Source organism: Salvelinus namaycush, chromosome 4, assembly GCF_016432855.1.
Source record: "Salvelinus namaycush isolate Seneca chromosome 4, SaNama_1.0, whole genome shotgun sequence".
Lineage (NCBI taxonomy): Eukaryota > Metazoa > Chordata > Actinopteri > Salmoniformes > Salmonidae > Salvelinus > Salvelinus namaycush.
In genome coordinates, this window is record NC_052310.1 from 83,809,565 (window position 1) to 83,827,905 (window position 18,341).

The window sequence follows — 18,341 nt, forward strand, 5'->3', positions numbered from 1 at the left end:
GAGAGTTGACGACACACAGAGGTCTACTGTAGGAGAGTTGACGACACACAGAGGTCTACTGTAGGAGAGTTGATGATACACAGAGACCTACTGTAGGAGAGTTGATGACACAGAGACCTACTGTAGGAGAGTTGACGACACACAGAGGTCTACTGTAGGAGAGTTGATGACACACAGAGACCTACTGTAGGAGAGTTGATGACACACAAAGACCTACTGTAGGAGAGTTGATGACACACAGAGGTCTACTGTAGGAGAGTTGATGACACACAGAGGTCTACTGTAGGAGAGTTGACGACACACAGAGGTCTACTGTAGGAGAGTTGACGACACACAGAGGTCTACTGTAGGAGAGTTGACGACACACAGAGGTCTACTGTAGGAGAGTTGACGACACACAGAGGTCTACTGTAGGAGAGTTGACGACACACAGAGGTCTACTGTAGGAGAGTTGATGACACACAGAGGTCTACTGTAGGAGAGTTGATGACACACAGAGGTCTAGGGCACGATTCAATCCGTATCACAGAAGTTCAGCGTTATAGCGCGATTTAAATTAGGAAACGTTTACCGTGAATGCAGTCTCCGCTAACACGCTAACATTGCCTGTAAATTTCTATTGCGCTGTAGCGCAGATCTTCAGCACTACGGATTGAATCAAGTCCCTACTATCAGACGGTTGAATGACAACTCAACGTCTGAGGGGCCTCCTGTCTGCAGAACGGGAGTCTGAAAGCAATACGAGTGTTGTCCTGAGACTGAAAGCAATACGAGTGTTGTCCTGAGACTGAAAGCAATACGAGTGTTGTCCTGAGACTGAAAGCAATACGAGTGTTGTCCTGAGACTGAAAGCAATACGAGTGTTGTCCTGAGACTGAAAGCAATACGAGTGTTGTCCTGAGACTGAAAGCAATACGAGTGTTGTCCTGAGACTGAAAGCAATACGAGTGTTGTCCTGTGACTGAAAGCAATACGAGTGTTGTCCTAAGACTGAAAGCAATACGAGTGTTGTCCTGTGACTGAAAGCAATACGAGTGTTGTCCTGAGACTGAAAGCAATACGAGTGTTGTCCTGAGACTGAAAGGGAGTCCCAGCTGCAGCTACTCTCGAGCTGAATAAAGTGCAATATGAAATTAGCTCTGTGCCTCTTGTCTGTGTTTAACTGTTTAACAGGACTACTATGGGGGATTTAGACTTTCAAAAGTCATTTACACTTGAGCCAACATCCGTAGTGTTTGCGATCTCTGTGAACGGCAGGGAAATTGCCTTTTAAAAGACACATTTTCAGTGTGCTTGTCGACAACACACCTTTCATTGAACCCCGAGGTTCAGTCTTATTACAATAAAGTACAGCATACAGCATCTGTACTGCTCTTTCATTCTCGAACTCTTTACTTCACAGTAGTGGTTTTCTGGGACATCTATTGGGCGTTCCTGGTGGTTACGTAGGCCCTATTTCACATTTTTTCTAAAGTGTTTGCTTCGTTACTTGCCGGTTTGTACTCAACAACACAATTATCCTATACAGTGCAAACCGTTCAACAGTCTTCGAGATATGTTTTTATTTTTTTTAATTTAACCTTTATTTAACTAGGTAAGTCAGTTAAGAACAAATTCTTATTTACAATTACGGTCTACCCCGGCCAAACTCGGATGACGCTGGGCCAATTGTGCGACTCCCAATCACGGATACGAACCGGGGACTGTAGTGAAGCCTCTTGCATTGAGATGCAGTACCTTAGATAGCTGCACACAATTGAGTCCTGCTGAACACAGTCCATGTCTACAGTGCACATTCTGCAGAAATCTATTTCCACTCTGACGACTCAAGGTCTTTGAGAATCTCCGCAGGCTGAAGGCAGTTATACTGCAGTCACAAGGTAATGCAGAGCTAGTGATCCGGTAAACCTACACTGATAATGGCCTGAGCAGTGGCAGGAGAAGGGGAGAGTGTGCAGAGTCCTGGGAACATAAAGATAAGCACTGGTCAGTGGAAATAAGGCCTGCCCAAGCAGTTGGTCAGCAAAAACACAAACAGTATTTAGTGCTTTAACCTGCGGTGGAAAAAGTACCCAAATGTCATTCTTGAGTCAAAGTAAAGATACCTTAATAGAAAATGACTCAAGTAAAAGTCACCCAGTAGAATAGTACTTGACTAAAAGTCTAAAAGTATTTGGTTTTAAATATACTTAAGTATCAAAAGTAAAAGTATAAATCATTTCAAATTACTTATTTAAAGCAAACCAGACGGCACCATTTTTTATTTTTTTTATTTTTATTTACAGATAGCCAGGGGCACACTCCAACACTCAGACATCATTTACAAACTAAGCATTTGTGTTAACGAGTCCACCAGATCAGAGGCAGTAGGGATGACCAGGGCTGTTCTCTTGATAAGGGCGTGAATTGGACCATGTTCCTGTCCTGCTAAGCATTCTAAATGTAACGAGTACTTTTGGGTGTCAGGGAAAATGTATGGAGTAAAAAGTACATTATTTTATTTAGGATTATAGTGAAGTAAAAGTGAAAGTTGTCAAAAAAATAAACAGTAAAGTATAGATACCCAAAACAACTACTACTTAAGTACTTTGAAGTATTTTTACACCACTGGCTTTAAGTCTACGTTAGATGGTGAAGGTGAGTGGAGTTAAGGTGTGTGTGACTTCACATGTCATTTCAGAATATACAGATACTGTGACACACAACAAACACACACTCTCTCCTGCTCCTTTTAAGGACACAGTTTATCTACAAGATGAGAATAGTATTATCGCTCCTTAATATAACTAGGGACATTTACCCATGGGGCCATGACACATTTTTCCCTTGTGACAATGAACACATATTCTCCTTTGATCCAAAAATTTTTGAAAAGGGTTTTCTCTATAATACGTTCCGTGATACTGTGGTCCAGGTGCTGCTGCTCTGGTGCTTGGCTCTGCTGACTGCAGTATGTGGACAGCTTTCACTGCTGCTGATATCTGCACTACTTCCTCCTTACAGCAGAGCAGCAGCTGTTCCTGGAGGTCAGAGGTCATCACCATCTTAAAATCATGACTTTGTTTAAGGATGATGGCAGGCATCTCTTCAGAAACAGGGGGGGCACTGTGGTCTTTGAACCTCTGGAGGAAGTGGATGTTGTCCTCTGTGTGAGAGAACTGCTCCAGCTCAGCATCTCTCCTCCTCAGCTCAGCCACCTCCTGCTCCAGTCGCTCCAGGAGGCCTTCAGCCTGACTCACTTCAGCCTTCTCCTGGTCTCTGATCAGCTCCTTCACCTCAGAGCCCCTTGTCTCCATGGTGCGGATCAGCTCAGCAAAGATCCTCTCGCTGTCGTCCACGGCTGCCTGTGCAGAGAGCTTCAGAGAGTCCACAGCCTGTCTCAGCTCCTGCATCTCCTTCTCTCTCTCCTGGATTCTCTGCTGGGATTTCTGTTGCTTCTCCCCCACCTGCTTCTGTTTCTCAGTCCTCTCTGCTGCAGCTGAGACTGTATCATGGCCTTTATGTTCATCCATGGTACACAGATAACAGATGCACTGCTGATCGGTACGACAGTAAACCTCCAGCAGTTTGTCATGTTGAGAGCAGATCTTCTCCTGTAGTTGTGTGGAGGCTTTGACCAGCATGTGCTTCTTTAAGGCAGGGAAATTATAGTGAGGCTGGAGGTGAGTCTCACAGTAAGAGGCCAGACACGCCAGACAGGACATGAGGGCTTTGTGTTTTCTCCCAGTGCAGAAATCACACTCCACATCTCCAGGTCCAGCATAACAGTGAGCAGGAGGAGCAGCAGGAGGAGCAGCAGGAGGAGCAGCATGAGGAGCAGCATGAAGAGCAGTATGTTTCAGTTTCTCCACCACTTTAGCCAGCAACGTGTTTCTCTTCAGAACAGGCCTTTGGACAAAGGTCTGTCGGCACTCTGGGCAGCTGTAAACACCTTTCAGGTCGTCCTGATCCCAGCAGCCCTCAATACAGCCCATACAGTAGCTGTGTCCACAGGAAATAGTCACCGGATCCTTAAGTATATCCAGACAGATCGAACAGCTAAATGAATCCCGATCTTCAAAAAATGCCTCTGCCATTTTGACTCACTAACAAACGGCGCAGAGGAGTATCAGAGATAACTTTCGATTTCCTTGTTTGTGCAGAGGAAGAGGAGTGGCCTCCACAAGGGTAATACGAAACTTCCTGGTTCTGTGTGTGCAGTGTGCAAATCCTTGCCTGCAGAGGACACATTGAGATATCCTGCATCCCTGTTTCTCAGTCCTTTCTGCTCTGGCTGAGACTGGATCATCATGGTCTTTACGTTCATCTATCAGACAGATATAACAGATACTCTGCTGATCATCTATCAGACAGATATAACAGATACCCTGCTGATCATCTATCAGAGAGATATAACAGATACCCTGCTGATCATCTATCAGACAGATATAACAGATACCCTGCTGATCATCTATTAGACAGATATAACAGATACCCTGCTGATCATCTATCAGACAGATATAACAGATACTCTGCTGATCATCTATCAGACAGATATAACAGATACCCTGCTGATCATCTATCAGACAGATATAACAGATACCCTGCTGATCATCTATCAGACAGATATAACAGATACTCTGCTGATCATCTATTAGACAGATATAACAGATACCCTGCTGATCATCTATCAGACAGATATAACAGATACTCTGCTGATCATCTATCAGACAGATATAACAGATACCCTGCTGATCATCTATCAGACAGATATAACAGATACCCTGCTGATCATCTATCAGACAGATATAACAGATACCCTGCTGATCATCTATCAGACAGATATAACAGATACTCTGCTGATCATCTATCAGACAGATATAACAGATACTCTGCTGATCATCTATCAGACAGATATAACAGATACCCTGCTGATCATCTATCAGACAGATATAACAGATCCTCTGCTGATCGATGTGATATTAAACCCCCAGCATTGTTGTGATGAGAGAAGATCGTCTCCAGTAGACATGGTAGCTTTGAGTTAATCACAAATCAAAGCAGAGGTCCCATTCCTCTCCAGTGAGACTGAATCAAAGCAGAGGTCCCATTCCTCTCCAGTGAGACTGAATCAAAGCAGAGGTCCCATTCCTCTCCAGTGAGACTGAATCAAATCAGAGGTCCCATTCCTCTCCAGAGAGACTGAATCAAAGCAGAGGTCCCATTCCTCTCCAGAGAGACTGAATCAAAGCAGAGGTCCCATTCCTCTCCAGTGAGACTGAATCAAAGCAGAGGTCCCATTCCTCCTAAGTTTGCTAACATGGGTGATTTGTTAATGGGACAATTGACTGCTACAACCACCTAACTAGTAGTAGTGGTAGTGGTAGTAGTAATAGTAGTAGTAGTAGTAGTAGTGGGGGTAGTAGTAGTAGTAGTAGTAGTGGTAGTAATAGTGGTGGTAGTAGTAGTGGTGGTAGTAGTAGTAGCAGTGATAGTAATAGTGGTGGTAGTAGTAGTAATAGTAGTAGTAGTAGTAGTAGTAGTAGTAGTAGTAGTGGTAGTAATAGTGGTAATAGTAGTAGTAGTAATAGTAGTAGTAGTAGTGGTAGTGGTGGTGGTGGTGGTGGTGGTAGTAGTAGTGGTAGTAGTAATGGTAGTAGTAATAGTAGTAGTAGTGGTAGTAGTGGTGGTAGTAGTAGTAGTAGTAGTAGTAGTGGTAGTGGTAGTAGTAATAGTAGTAGTAGTGGTAGTGGTAGTAGTGGTGGTGGTAGTAGTAGTAGTGGTAGTAGTAGTGGTAGTAGTAATGGTAGTGGTAGTAGTAGTAGTAGTGGTAGTGGTAGTAGTAATAGTAGTGGTAGTGGTAGTAGTAATAGTAGTAGTAGTGGTGGTAGTAGTAATAGTAGTGGTGGTAGTAGTAGTAGTAATAGTAGTGGTAATGGTAGTAGCAATAGTAGTAGTAGTGGTGGTAGTGGTAGTAGTAGTGGTAGTAGTAATGGTAGTGGTAGTGGTAGTAGTAATAGTAGTAGTAGTAGTGGTAGTAGTGGTGGTAGTAGTAGTAGTAGTGGTAGTAGTGGTGGTGGTAGTAGTAGTGGTAGTAGTAGTGCTAGTGGTAGTAGTAGTAGTAGTAGTAGTTGTAGTAGTAGTGGTGGTAGTAGTAGTGGTAGTAGTAGTGGTAGTGGTAGTGGTGGTGGTAGTAGTGGTGGTAGTAGTAATGGTAGAAGTAATAGTAGTAGTAGTAGTAGTAGTGGTAGTGGTAGTAGTAGTAGTGGTAGTAGTGGTAGTGGTGGTAGTAGTAGTAGTAGTAATGGTAGAAGTAATAGTAGTAGTAGTGGTAGTGGTAGTAGTAGTAGTAGTAGTGGTAGTGGTGGTGGTAGTAGTAGTGGTAGTAGTAGTAGTGGTAGTAGTAATGGTAGTAGTAATAGTAGTAGTATTAGTAGTAGTGGTAGTGGTAGTAGTAGTAGTAGTAGTGGTAGTAGTAGTAGTAGTAGTAGTGGTGGTGGTAGTAGTAGCGGTAGTATTAATGGTAGAAGTAATAGTAGTAGTGGTAGTGGTAGTAGTAGTAGTAGTGGTAGTGGTGGTGGTAGTAGTAGTGGTAGTAGTAGTGGTAGTAGTAATGGTAGTAGTAATAGTAGTAGTATTAGTAGTAGTGGTAGTGGTAGTGGTAGTAGTAGTAGTGGTGGTGGTAGTAGTGGAAGTGGTAGTGGTAGTAGTAGTAGTGGTAATGGTAGTAGTAATAGTAGTAGTAGTGGTAGTGGTGGTAGTAGTAGTGGTAGTAGTAATAGTAGTGGTAGTGGTAGTAGTAATAGTAGTATGATATTGTGATATAGTGTGATATTCTAGGCCTGATATGACACATTTAATAACTCTGCAACAGCACCTTCTCTCTGGTCTGCAGGTCTGATAGGAGTGTTTTAATAATAACACAAACCATTAAACCAACAGGGATGTGATATATGCATCAGCAGCACATTAGTGTAGCTTGACTTCTGTATTTTACACATCACTGCACACTACAGCGATTGGATAAAGGTGTGTGATATTCTAGGCCTGGTATAGTAATAATAGAACACGTCCATTGTTCTTATACAGTAGCATGTTAGATTCACCGTGGAGAAAATCAAGACATGTATAGACATGGAGAGAAACCATTTTTTGGTCCCAGCCCCTGCACTCGGATCAAAGTGAAGAAGAAGCTCTGATCTGGACTAATTCAGAAGCATCTCTCCTGCTCCATCAGAATAAATCACGAACAACCCTCCTCTCTCACACAGACACACATTCATTACAGAGAACCCTCTTCAAAACACTTCCACAAAGCCTGACATCACAAGACACTGACACACACAACTCTGACATCACAAGACACTGGCATCCACCCTGACACACCGACACATCACACCTGACATCCACTCTGACAGGACGGAGACTTTAGTAGTATCTTTATTGACTCTCTGGAGCAGCTTATCTTTATTGACTCTCTGGAGCAGCTTATCTTTATTGACTCTCTGGAGCAGCTTATCTTTATTGACTCTCTGGAGCAGCTTATCTTTATTGACTCTCTGGAGCAGCTTATCATTATTGACTCTCTGGAGCAGCTTATCTTTATTGACTCCTTGGAGCAGCTTATCTTTATTGACTCTCTGGAGCAGCTTATCTTTATTGACACTCTGGAGCAGCTTATCTTTATTGACTCTCTGGAGCAGCTTATCTTTATTGACTCTCTGGAGCAGCTTATCTTTATTGACTCTCTGGAGCAGCTTATTTTTATTGACTCCTTGGAGCAGCTTATCTTTATTGACTCTCTGGAGCAGCTTATCTTTATTGACTCCTTGGAGCAGCTTATCTTTATTGACTCTCTGGAGCAGCTTATCTTTATTGACTCTCTGGAGCAGCTTATCTTTATTGACTCTCTGGAGCAGCTTATCTTTATTGAGACTCTGGAGCAGCTTATCTTTATTGACTCTCTGGAGCAGCTTATCTTTATTGACTCTCTGGAGCAGCTTATCTTTATTGACTCTCTGGAGCAGCTTATCTTTATTGACTCTCTGGAGCAGCTTATCTTTATTGACTCTCTGGAGCAGCTTATCTTTATTGACACTCTGGAGCAGCTTATCTTTATTGACTCTCTGGAGCAGCTTATCTCTGGAGCAGCTTATCTTTATTGACTCTGGAGCAGCTTATCTTTATTGACTCTCTGGAGCAGCTTATCTTTATTGACTCCTTGGAGCAGCTTATCTTTATTGACTCTCTGGAGCAGCTTATCTTTATTGACTCTCTGGAGCAGCTTATCTTTATTGACTCTCTGGAGCAGCTTATCTTTATTGACTCTCTGGAGCAGCTTATCTTTATTGACTCTCTGGAGCAGCTTCTCTTTATTGACTCTCTGGAGCAGCTTATCTTTATTGACTCTCTGGAGCAGCTTATCTTTATTGACTCTCTGGAGCAGCTTCTCTTTATTGACTCTCTGGAGCAGCTTCTCCTTATTGACTCTCTGGAGCAGCTTCTCTTTATTGACTCTCTGGAGCAGCTTCTCTTTATTGACTCTCTGGAGCAGCTTATCTTTATTGACTCTCTGGAGCAGCTTCTCTTTATTGACTCTCTGGAGCAGCTTATCTTTATTGACTCTCTGGAGCAGCTTATCTTTATTGACTCTCTGGAGCAGCTTATCTTTATTGACTCTCTGGAGCAGCTTATCTTTATTGACTCCTTGGAGCAGCTTCTCTTTATTGACTCTCTGGAGCAGCTTCTCTTTATTGACTCTCTGGAGCAGCTTCTCTTTATTGACTCTCTGGAGCAGCTTCTCTTTATTGACTCTCTGGAGCAGCTTATCTTTATTGACTCTCTGGAGCAGCTTCTCTTTATTGACTCTCTGGAGCAGCTTCTCTTTATTGACTCTCTGGAGCAGCTTATCTTTATTGACTCTCTGGAGCAGCTTATCTTTATTGACTCTCTGGAGCAGCTTATCTTTATTGACTCTCTGGAGCAGCTTATCTTTATTGACTCTCTGGAGCAGCTCTGACAGGACGGAGGGAAGAAAGGAAAGAGGTAGAAATGAAGGGAGGAAAATATGTAGATGTCAGAACTCATCCAGGGGGGAAGATGTCCTGGTTTTTATCTCACAGAGAAGTTGAATGAACTTGTTAATCTCGGAAACCCGGAACTACAACAATTGAGAATAATTGTGTCAGACGTTACTTGAGTCTGTCCACAAGAGATTATGAATTTATTCATGCTGAGCGAGACAAAGACTCTAGTATCATGTGACTATGAAATAACACAGACCATTTCAACCACAAGAGGACAGAGTTGAGCTAACACTATTCACAATGGCAACATTTGAGTAACAATACAAATGAAAATATAAAACGTGTCATGTTTTAAACTTTATTGTTTAAAGTCGGTAGAAAAACTGTTAAATCAGAAAACATTCTCAGCTTTTGCCTTAAAGCATCAGAAATCCTCCAGACAGAAGAGATACTCTAGCTCTGGTCCAGGGTGTTACTGCTCAGCCTTCCTTCACTAACGCCCAGGACCAGAGCTAGAGAGAGGGGTAGAGAAACAGACACCATGCAGACAGTATACAGAGACAGACATTGGCTGAGTCCAAAATGGCACCCTATTAGGTAGAGCTGGGTGATGTGGACCAAAATACATATAAACTGCCTGAATTGATGCGACACCGATAAATAGAACAATCTGTTTATAACATTAATCTGCACCACAGTTTCTATTATTCTCCTTTAAACTACTACTACTACTACTACTACTACTACTACTACTACTACTACTACTACTACTACTACTACTACTACTACTACTACTACTACTACTACTACTACTACTACTACTACTACTACTACTACTACTACTACTACTACTACTACTACTACTACGGTTGTAGCAGTCAATTGTCCCTTTAACAAATCACCCATATTAGAAAACTTACTTCATTTCAAACTTCACATTTCTCTAGTATAGGTTACTGCCTACGATAAGTGATCGGTATTGCCGGTGTCGATAATGATCGGTTTAATACGATAAGTGATCGGTATTGCCGGTGTCGATAATGATCGGTTTAATACGATAAGTGATCGGTATTGCCGGTGTTGATAATGATCGGTTTAATACGCTAAGTGATCGGTATTGCCGGTGTGGATAATGATCGGTTTAACGTCCCGGCTGTACTACACAGTGCACTACTATTGACCAGAGCCCTATGAAGGAAACAGAGTGCCATTAGGGACGACCAGAGAGTAAAGCCCTTACTTGCACACGTTCCCCAATAAGAGGAACACAGTGCCTTTAGGGACGACCAGAGAGTAAAGCCCTTACTGTCACACGTTCCCCAATAAGAGGAACACAGTGCCTTTGACAAGTCCATAGAACAGCTGACAGACAAGATGTTAAGCGTAATATACAGCCTACACAACAACACAACAGCCTACACAACACGGTGATGCTGCGTATTTACAAATTGCAGGTCTGAATACGTTTGCATAATTTTGCTACACAATAACCCCTACCAGCCATTTGGCTCGGCTTGTGTTGCGTACTTACATAGAGTATAAACATGAGGCTGTGAACAGTGGGCTGTAGAAGACAAGACAGAGACCTTTAACTACTGATGAGGTATCCTCTGAAGTCTGTTGCAAGGAGAGAGTCTGTTTGAATGTCTATGGGCCAGACAGAGGTGTGTGTGTGTGTATCTATGGGCCAGACAGAGGTGTGTGTGTGTGTATCTATGGGCCAGACAGGGGTGTGTGTGTGTGTATCTATGGGCCAGACAGAGGTGTGTGTGTGTGTGTGTGTGTGTGTATCTATCTATGGGCCAGACAGAGGTGTGTGTGTTCTCCCTGAGGTGAGTATCGGTGAGATTCAGAGAGCAGCGGAGATACCATCTGTACACAATACAACACATACTATGTTCTTCTACCCTCGTGGGTGCCCAAAATTAATTTCCATTCAAAATCCTAGATTCCCTAACCTTAACCCCAACTCTAAACTTTACAGCTGAGCTTAAAATAGCCTTTGTATTCATGAGGACGTGGGAAATGTCCCCATGAGGGAGAATTTTCGATGTTTTACTATCCTTGTGGAGACTGTGGGGGATTTTAGGTCCCAACAAGGACATAAGAACCAACCCACAAAATACTGTACACAAAATACACACCCACATACTTTTTTATATATACACTCTACGCAACAACGCAACAGCCTACACAACACGGTGATGCTGCGTAATTATAAAATTGCAGGTCTGAATACGTTTGCATAATTTTGCTACACAATAACCCCTAACAGCCATTTGGCTCAGCTTGCGTTGCGTACTTACATAGAGTATAAACACGAGGCTGTGTTCAGTGGGCTGTAGAAGACAAGACAGACACCTTTAACTACTGATGAGGTATCCTCTGAAGTCTGTTGCAAGGAGAGTGTCTGGTCTATGGGCCAGACAGGGGTGTGTGTGGTGTGTCTATACGGCAGACAGAGGTGTGTGTGGTGTGTTGTGGTGTGTCTATACGGCAGGTGTGTGGTGTGTGTGTGTGTGTTCTCCCTGAGGTGAGTATCAGTCAGATTCAGAGAGCAGTGGAGATACCATCTGTACACAATAAAACACACAAAATACTGTACACAAAATACACACCGATACAGTAAAAACATGATCAAATACCATCCATAGACAATTTATACCATGTAATGCCCCCCCACCACTGATTTCTGAAGGTTGAAGTCCAGGACTACTTTTTACACTGAGGTATTTTGTCCCTATAAATACTGTTTCATTCAGAATTATCGTGACGTCTAGATACTTAAGAAGAGAATGACATTCAACATGACCGGTCTGTCTTTACACAGGCAACAGTGTGTGTGTGTTCAACATTCAATCAAAACTACAGACAGAAATCACATCGATGTCAATCTATCTAACCAATCAGAGCAGAGTATCAGAACATACACAGAGGCTCTAACTCACGCATGCGGGAAGCACAACCATTTGCTCACACACCTCTCCAACGACTACATCACATCAGTTTGGGCTTGTTGGTTTCTAGGTCTGTGCTTTGAAGGGAGAAGACCGTCAGAAAAGGCTGTCTGACATACTCACTCATGGGACTACAAACCCCAAGTTGCTCGAAAAGTAGGAAGTCTCCGTCCAAATCTATTGCGTCAAATGTGAAAGGTCATGGCAATGCCTTGTGGGAAAAAATTAACAGTTATAACACGGTGTAGGGTGGAGTTGCCCCTAGACGCTGATCTTGAGTCAGTTTCACGTTTTCCCCACTAATGGTTAAGGTTAGGATTGTGGGAGGGGAAGCTGATCCTAGATCTGTACTTAGGGGAAACTTCACCCCTTACACACAGCCAGAACTCCCCATCAGACAGACAACACAGAGGTTTCAATATGACAGGATGTTGTCATGGATACTCAATAGATCCATGATGTGGGGGGGGACACGACGCATACCGCTATACACAAAACTGAACCCCCAAAACACACATTGGTCGTACTCATTACTGCCTACCGTAGCAAAACGTTTTGCAACGGAAAACAAAAACAAACGTTTCTCATTAGACCAATAGAGGTCGGTCCCTTCCTGTTTGCTTCCGTTCAGCTTCTAGTGAATACGACCCTTGAACTTGAGATCTGCTATTATTATAGTCTAATAGCACAATAAAAATGTTACAGAGTATTGAAGTGAAGCATATTGACCAAGAAGAGTAAAGGAGGATAACTAATGTAGCTTGTCTTCATTTTGTAGCTGAGTTACTATGAAGTCTGGGCAGAAATAAAGGACTTTAAGTCTTAAAGATGTATACGGATGGATATTGCAACAATAAAGGAGAATAAGCCCATATGTGGTCGTATGTTAGTACAACAGATAAATACAGTTTACAGTTCTTTCAGGAAACTAAATGATATCCCCCAGTAGAGTTTTGGTTTCTTTTTCTTCTTGTTTCACATGAAAATATAGAAATCTTTGTTTTCATTCCCAATAAAAATCAAAAATAGAAAAGGTCACTTAAAAACACAGAGAGACAAACAGAAACGGAGAGAATAGTCCAGAAAATCCCCCCGCCCCAAAATCCCAGGCAGTTGGAAGTTATAAGCTTTCGTTATAAGTGTCGTTCCTTTGCGACCAAAAAGAAAGTAGTTCCGACCAAGGACAAATAGTCCCTCTAGTCGAGAGGGCCCTGGAAGATGAGTCTAACGTATCCCTGCTCGCCGCTCAGTTGCTGGGCGCAGAAGGGACAGGCGGCGTGGAAGGTGTGTGTCCCGTGCGGCAGCGGGATCTGACTCCAGAACACCGCCGTCTTCTCAGAACACACGTGACCACACGGTGAGAAGGCGTGGGTGGGCGGAGCCGTGTCCAGATAGAAGCTTGCCTCGCAGCCCAACCAGAGGGGAACGTACGGCCCACTGGCTCGACACATAGGACACTCCCTGCTCCGGCCCTGCTCCCTCTCCTCCTGGTCCCGGTCCAGCCTGTCTCTGTCCCGGTGGCTCCCCCAGTTGTGGTAACCATGGACGTGGCCACACAGGAGATAGACCCACGGCTGCTTCTCATCTGGGGTGTCCTACAGTAGATGAGATACATTGTAAGTAATCCCATAAGGGGAGAATGGAAAAGTCACCAGCAACACATACAGCAACAACAAAAACACCTGGATAAATCAGAAAACATATAGAACAGAAACCTGCTGCCTTCTCTACAACTGGTCTTTCCCTACAGAAACCCCCTGCTGCCTTCTCTACTCTACAACTGGTCTTTCCCTACAGAAACCCCCTGCTGCCTTCTCTACTCTACAACTGGTCTTTCCCTACAGAAACCCCCTGCTGCCTTCTCTTCTCTACAACTGGTCTTTCCCTACAGAAACCCCCTGCTGCCTTCTCTTCTCTACAACTGGTCTTTCCCTACAGAAACCCCCTGCTGCCTTCTCTACTCTACAACTGGTCTTTCCCTACAGAAACCCCCTGCTGCCTTCTCTACAACTGGTCTTTCCCTACAGAAACCCCCTGCTGCCTTCTCTACAACTGGTCTTTCCCTACAGAAACCCCCTGCTGCCTTCTCTACTCTACAACTGGTCTTTCCCTACAGAAACCCCCTGCTGCCTTCTCTACTCTACAACTGGTCTTTCCCTACAGAAACCCCCTGCTGCCTTCTCTACAACTGGTCTTTCCCTACAGAAACCCCCTGCTGCCTTCTCTTCTCTACAACTGGTCTTTCCCTACAGAAACCCCCTGCTGCCTTCTCTTCTCTACAACTGGTCTTTCCCTACAGAAACCCCCTGCTGCCTTCTCTACTCTACAACTGGTCTTTCCCTACAGAAACCCCCTGCTGCCTTCTCTACAACTGGTCTTTCCCTACAGAAACCCCCTGCTGCCTTCTCTACTCTACAACTGGTCTTTCCCTACAGAAACCCCCTGCTGCCTTCTCTACTCTACAACTGGTTTTTCCCTACAGAAACCCCCTGCTGTCTTCTCTACTCTACAACTGGTCTTTCCCTACAGAAACCCCCTGCTGTCTTCTCTACTCTACAACTGGTCTTTCCCTACAGAAACCCCCTGCTGCCTTCTCTACAACTGGTCTTTCCCTACAGAAACCCCCTGCTGCCTTCTCTACTCTACAACTGGTCTTTCCCTACAGAAACCCCCTGCTGCCTTCTCTACTCTCCAACTGGTCTTTCCCTACAGAAACCCCCTGCTGCCTTCTCTACAACTGGTCTTTCCCTACAGAAACCCCCTGCTGCCTTCTCTACTCTACAACTGGTCTTTCCCTACAGAAACGCCCTGCTGTCTTCTCTTCTCTACAACTGGTCTTTCCCTACAGAAACCCCCTGCTGCCTTCTCTACTCTACAACTGGTCTTTCCCTACAGAAACCCCCTGCTGCCTTCTCTACAACTGGTCTTTCCCTACAGAAACCCCCTGCTGCCTTCTCTACAACTGGTCTTTCCCTACAGAACCCCCTGCTGCCTTCTCTACTCTACAACTGGTCTTTCCCTACAGAAACCCCCTGCTGCCTTCTCTACTCTCCAACTGGTCTTTCCCTACAGAAACCCCCTGCTGCCTTCTCTACAACTGGTCTTTCCCTACAGAAACCCCCTGCTGCCTTCTCTACAACTGGTCTTTCCCTACAGAAACCCCCTGCTGCCTTCTCTACTCTACAACTGGTCTTTCCCTACAGAAACCCCCTGCTGCCTTCTCTACAACTGGTTTTTCCCTACAGAAACCCCCTGCTGTCTTCTCTACTCTACAACTGGTCTTTCCCTACAGAAACCCCCTGCTGTCTTCTCTACTCTACAACTGGTCTTTCCCTACAGAAACCCCCTGCTGCCTTCTCTACAACTGGTCTTTCCCTACAGAAACCCCCTGCTGCCTTCTCTACTCTACAACTGGTCTTTCCCTACAGAAACCCCCTGCTGCCTTCTCTACTCTCCAACTGGTCTTTCCCTACAGAAACCCCTGCTGCCTTCTCTACAACTGGTCTTTCCCTACAGAAACCCCCTGCTGCCTTCTCTACAACTGGTCTTTCCCTACAGAAACCCCCTGCTGCCTTCTCTTCTCTACAACTGGTCTTTCCCTACAGAAACCCCCTGCTGCCTTCTCTACAACTGGTCTTTCCCTACAGAAACCCCCTGCTGCCTTCTCTACAACTGGTTTTTCCCTACAGAAACCCCCTGCTGTCTTCTCTACTCTACAACTGGTCTTTCCCTACAGAAACCCCCTGCTGTCTTCTCTACTCTACAACTGGTCTTTCCCTACAGAAACCCCCTGCTGCCTTCTCTACTCTACAACTGGTCTTTCCCTACAGAAACCCCCTGCTGCCTTCTCTACTCTCCAACTGGTCTTTCCCTACAGAAACCCCCTGCTGCCTTCTCTACAACTGGTCTTTCCCTACAGAAACCCCCTGCTGCCTTCTCTTCTCTACAACTGGTCTTTCCCTACAGAAACCCCCTGCTGCCTTCTCTACAACTGGTCTTTCCCTACAGAAACCCCCTGCTGCCTTCTCTACTCTACAACTGGTCTTTCCCTACAGAAACCCCCTGCTGCCTTCTCTACTCTACAACTGGTTTTTCCCTACAGAAACCCCCTGCTGTCTTCTCTACTCTACAACTGGTCTTTCCCTACAGAAACCCCCTGCTGTCTTCTCTACTCTACAACTGGTCTTTCCCTACAGAAACCCCCTGCTGCCTTCTCTACAACTGGTCTTTCCCTACAGAAACCCCCTGCTGCCTTCTCTACTCTACAACTGGTCTTTCCCTACAGAAACCCCCTGCTGTCTTCTCTACTCTACAACTGGTCTTTCCCTACAGAAACCCCCTGCTGCCTTCTCTACAACTGGTCTTTCCCTACAGAAACCCCCTGCTGCCTTCTCTACTCTACAACTGGTCTTTCCCTACAGAAACCCCCTGCTGCCTTCTCTACTCTCCAACTGGTCTTTCCCTACAGAAACCCCCTGCTGCCTTCTCTACAACTGGTCTTTCCCTACAGAAACCCCCTGCTGCCTTCTCTACTCTACAACTGGTCTTTCCCTACAGAAACGCCCTGCTGTCTTCTCTTCTCTACAACTGGTCTTTCCCTACAGAAACCCCCTGCTGCCTTCTCTACTCTACAACTGGTCTTTCCCTACAGAAACCCCCTGCTGCCTTCTCTACAACTGGTCTTTCCCTACAGAAACCCCCTGCTGCCTTCTCTACAACTGGTCTTTCCCTACAGAAACCCCCTGCTGCCTTCTCTACTCTACAACTGGTCTTTCCCTACAGAAACCCCCTGCTGCCTTCTCTACTCTACAACTGGTCTTTCCCTACAGAAACCCCCTGCTGCCTTCTCTACAACTGGTCTTTCCCTACAGAAACCCCCTGCTGCCTTCTCTACAACTGGTCTTTCCCTACAGAAACCCCCTGCTGCCTTCTCTACTCTACAACTGGTCTTTCCCTACAGAAACCCCCTGCTGCCTTCTCTACTCTACAACTGGTCTTTCCCTACAGAAACCCCCTGCTGCCTTCTCTACAACTGGTTTTTCCCTACAGAAACCCCCTGCTGTCTTCTCTACTCTACAACTGGTCTTTCCCTACAGAAACCCCCTGCTGTCTTCTCTACTCTACAACTGGTCTTTCCCTACAGAAACCCCCTGCTGCCTTCTCTACTCTACAACTGGTCTTTCCCTACAGAAACCCCCTGCTGCCTTCTCTACAACTGGTCTTTCCCTACAGAAACCCCCTGCTGCCTTCTCTACTCTACAACTGGTCTTTCCCTACAGAAACCCCCTGCTGCCTTCTCTACTCTCCAACTGGTCTTTCCCTACAGAAACCCCCTGCTGCCTTCTCTACTCTCCAACTGGTCTTTCCCTACAGAAACCCCCTGCTGCCTTCTCTACAACTGGTCTTTCCCTACAGAAACCCCCTGCTGCCTTCTCTACAACTGGTCTTTCCCTACAGAAACCCCCTGCTGCCTTCTCTTCTCTACAACTGGTCTTTCCCTACAGAAACCCCCTGCTGCCTTCTCTACAACTGGTCTTTCCCTACAGAAACCCCCTGCTGCCTTCTCTACAACTGGTCTTTCCCTACAGAAACCCCCTGCTGCCTTCTCTACAACTGGTCTTTCCCTACAGAAACCCCCTGCTGCCTTCTCTACTCTACAACTGGTCTTTCCCTACAGAAACCCCCTGCTGCCTTCTCTCTCTACAACTGGTCTTTCCCTACAGAAACCCCCTGCTGCCTTCTCTACTCTACAACTGGTCTTTCCCTACAGAAACCCCCTGCTGTCTTCTCTACTCTACAACTGGGTCTTTCCCTACAGAAACCCCCTGCTGCCTTCTCTACTCTACAACTGGTCTTTCCCTACAGAAACCCCCTGCTGCCTTCTCTACCTACAACTGGTCTTTCCCTACAGAACCCCCTGCTGCCTTCTCTACTCTACAACTGGTCTTTCCCTACAGAAACCCCCTGCTGCCTTCTCTACTCTACAACTGGTCTTTCCCTACAGAACCCCCCTGCTGCCTTCTCTTCTCTACAACTGGTCTTTCCCTACAGAAACCCCCTGCTGCCTTCTCTACTCTACAACTGGTCTTTCCCTACAGAACCCCCCTGCTGCATTCTCTACAACTGATCTTTCCCTACAGAAACCCCCTGCTGCCTCTCTACTCTACAACTGGTCTTTCCCTACAGAAACCCCCTGCTGCCTTCTCTACTCTACAACTGGTCTTTCCCTACAGAAACCCCCTGCTGCCTTCTCTACTCTACAACTGGTCTTTCCCTACAGAAACCCCCTGCTGCCTTCTCTCTCTACAACTGGTCTTTCCCTACAGAAACCCCCTGCTGCCTTCTCTACTCTACAACTGGTCTTTCCCTACAGAAACCC

General features: G+C 45.2%; 2 protein-coding genes across 2 annotated transcripts in view; both read right to left on the bottom strand.

Annotated features, from left to right (window-relative positions):
• Positions 1-2,508: 2,508 nt before the first annotated feature.
• On the bottom strand, positions 2,509-5,287 carry LOC120046874 (E3 ubiquitin-protein ligase TRIM47-like). The gene has a single exon (XM_038992449.1). It carries the CDS (start codon positions 4,074-4,076, stop codon positions 2,787-2,789), a length of 1,290 nt encoding a protein of 429 aa, XP_038848377.1. The 5' UTR covers positions 4,077-5,287; the 3' UTR covers positions 2,509-2,786.
• Positions 5,288-9,343: 4,056 nt separating this feature from the next.
• The window catches only part of LOC120046873 (E3 ubiquitin-protein ligase pellino homolog 1), a 59,907-nt gene continuing 50,909 nt past the window's right edge, over positions 9,344-18,341 (bottom strand). Inside the window, exon 8 of the mRNA XM_038992448.1 lies at positions 9,344-13,557. Coding sequence (XP_038848376.1) covers positions 13,159-13,557 — 399 coding nt within the window. The 3' untranslated portion in view covers positions 9,344-13,158. The remainder of the gene's footprint in view (positions 13,558-18,341) is intronic.

Bases quoted from the DNA above. Each gene is read 5' to 3' on its own strand.
- LOC120046874 (XM_038992449.1), bottom strand. From the start codon at position 4,076: ATGGCAGAGGCATTTTTTGAAGATCGGGATTCATTTAGCTGTTCGATC.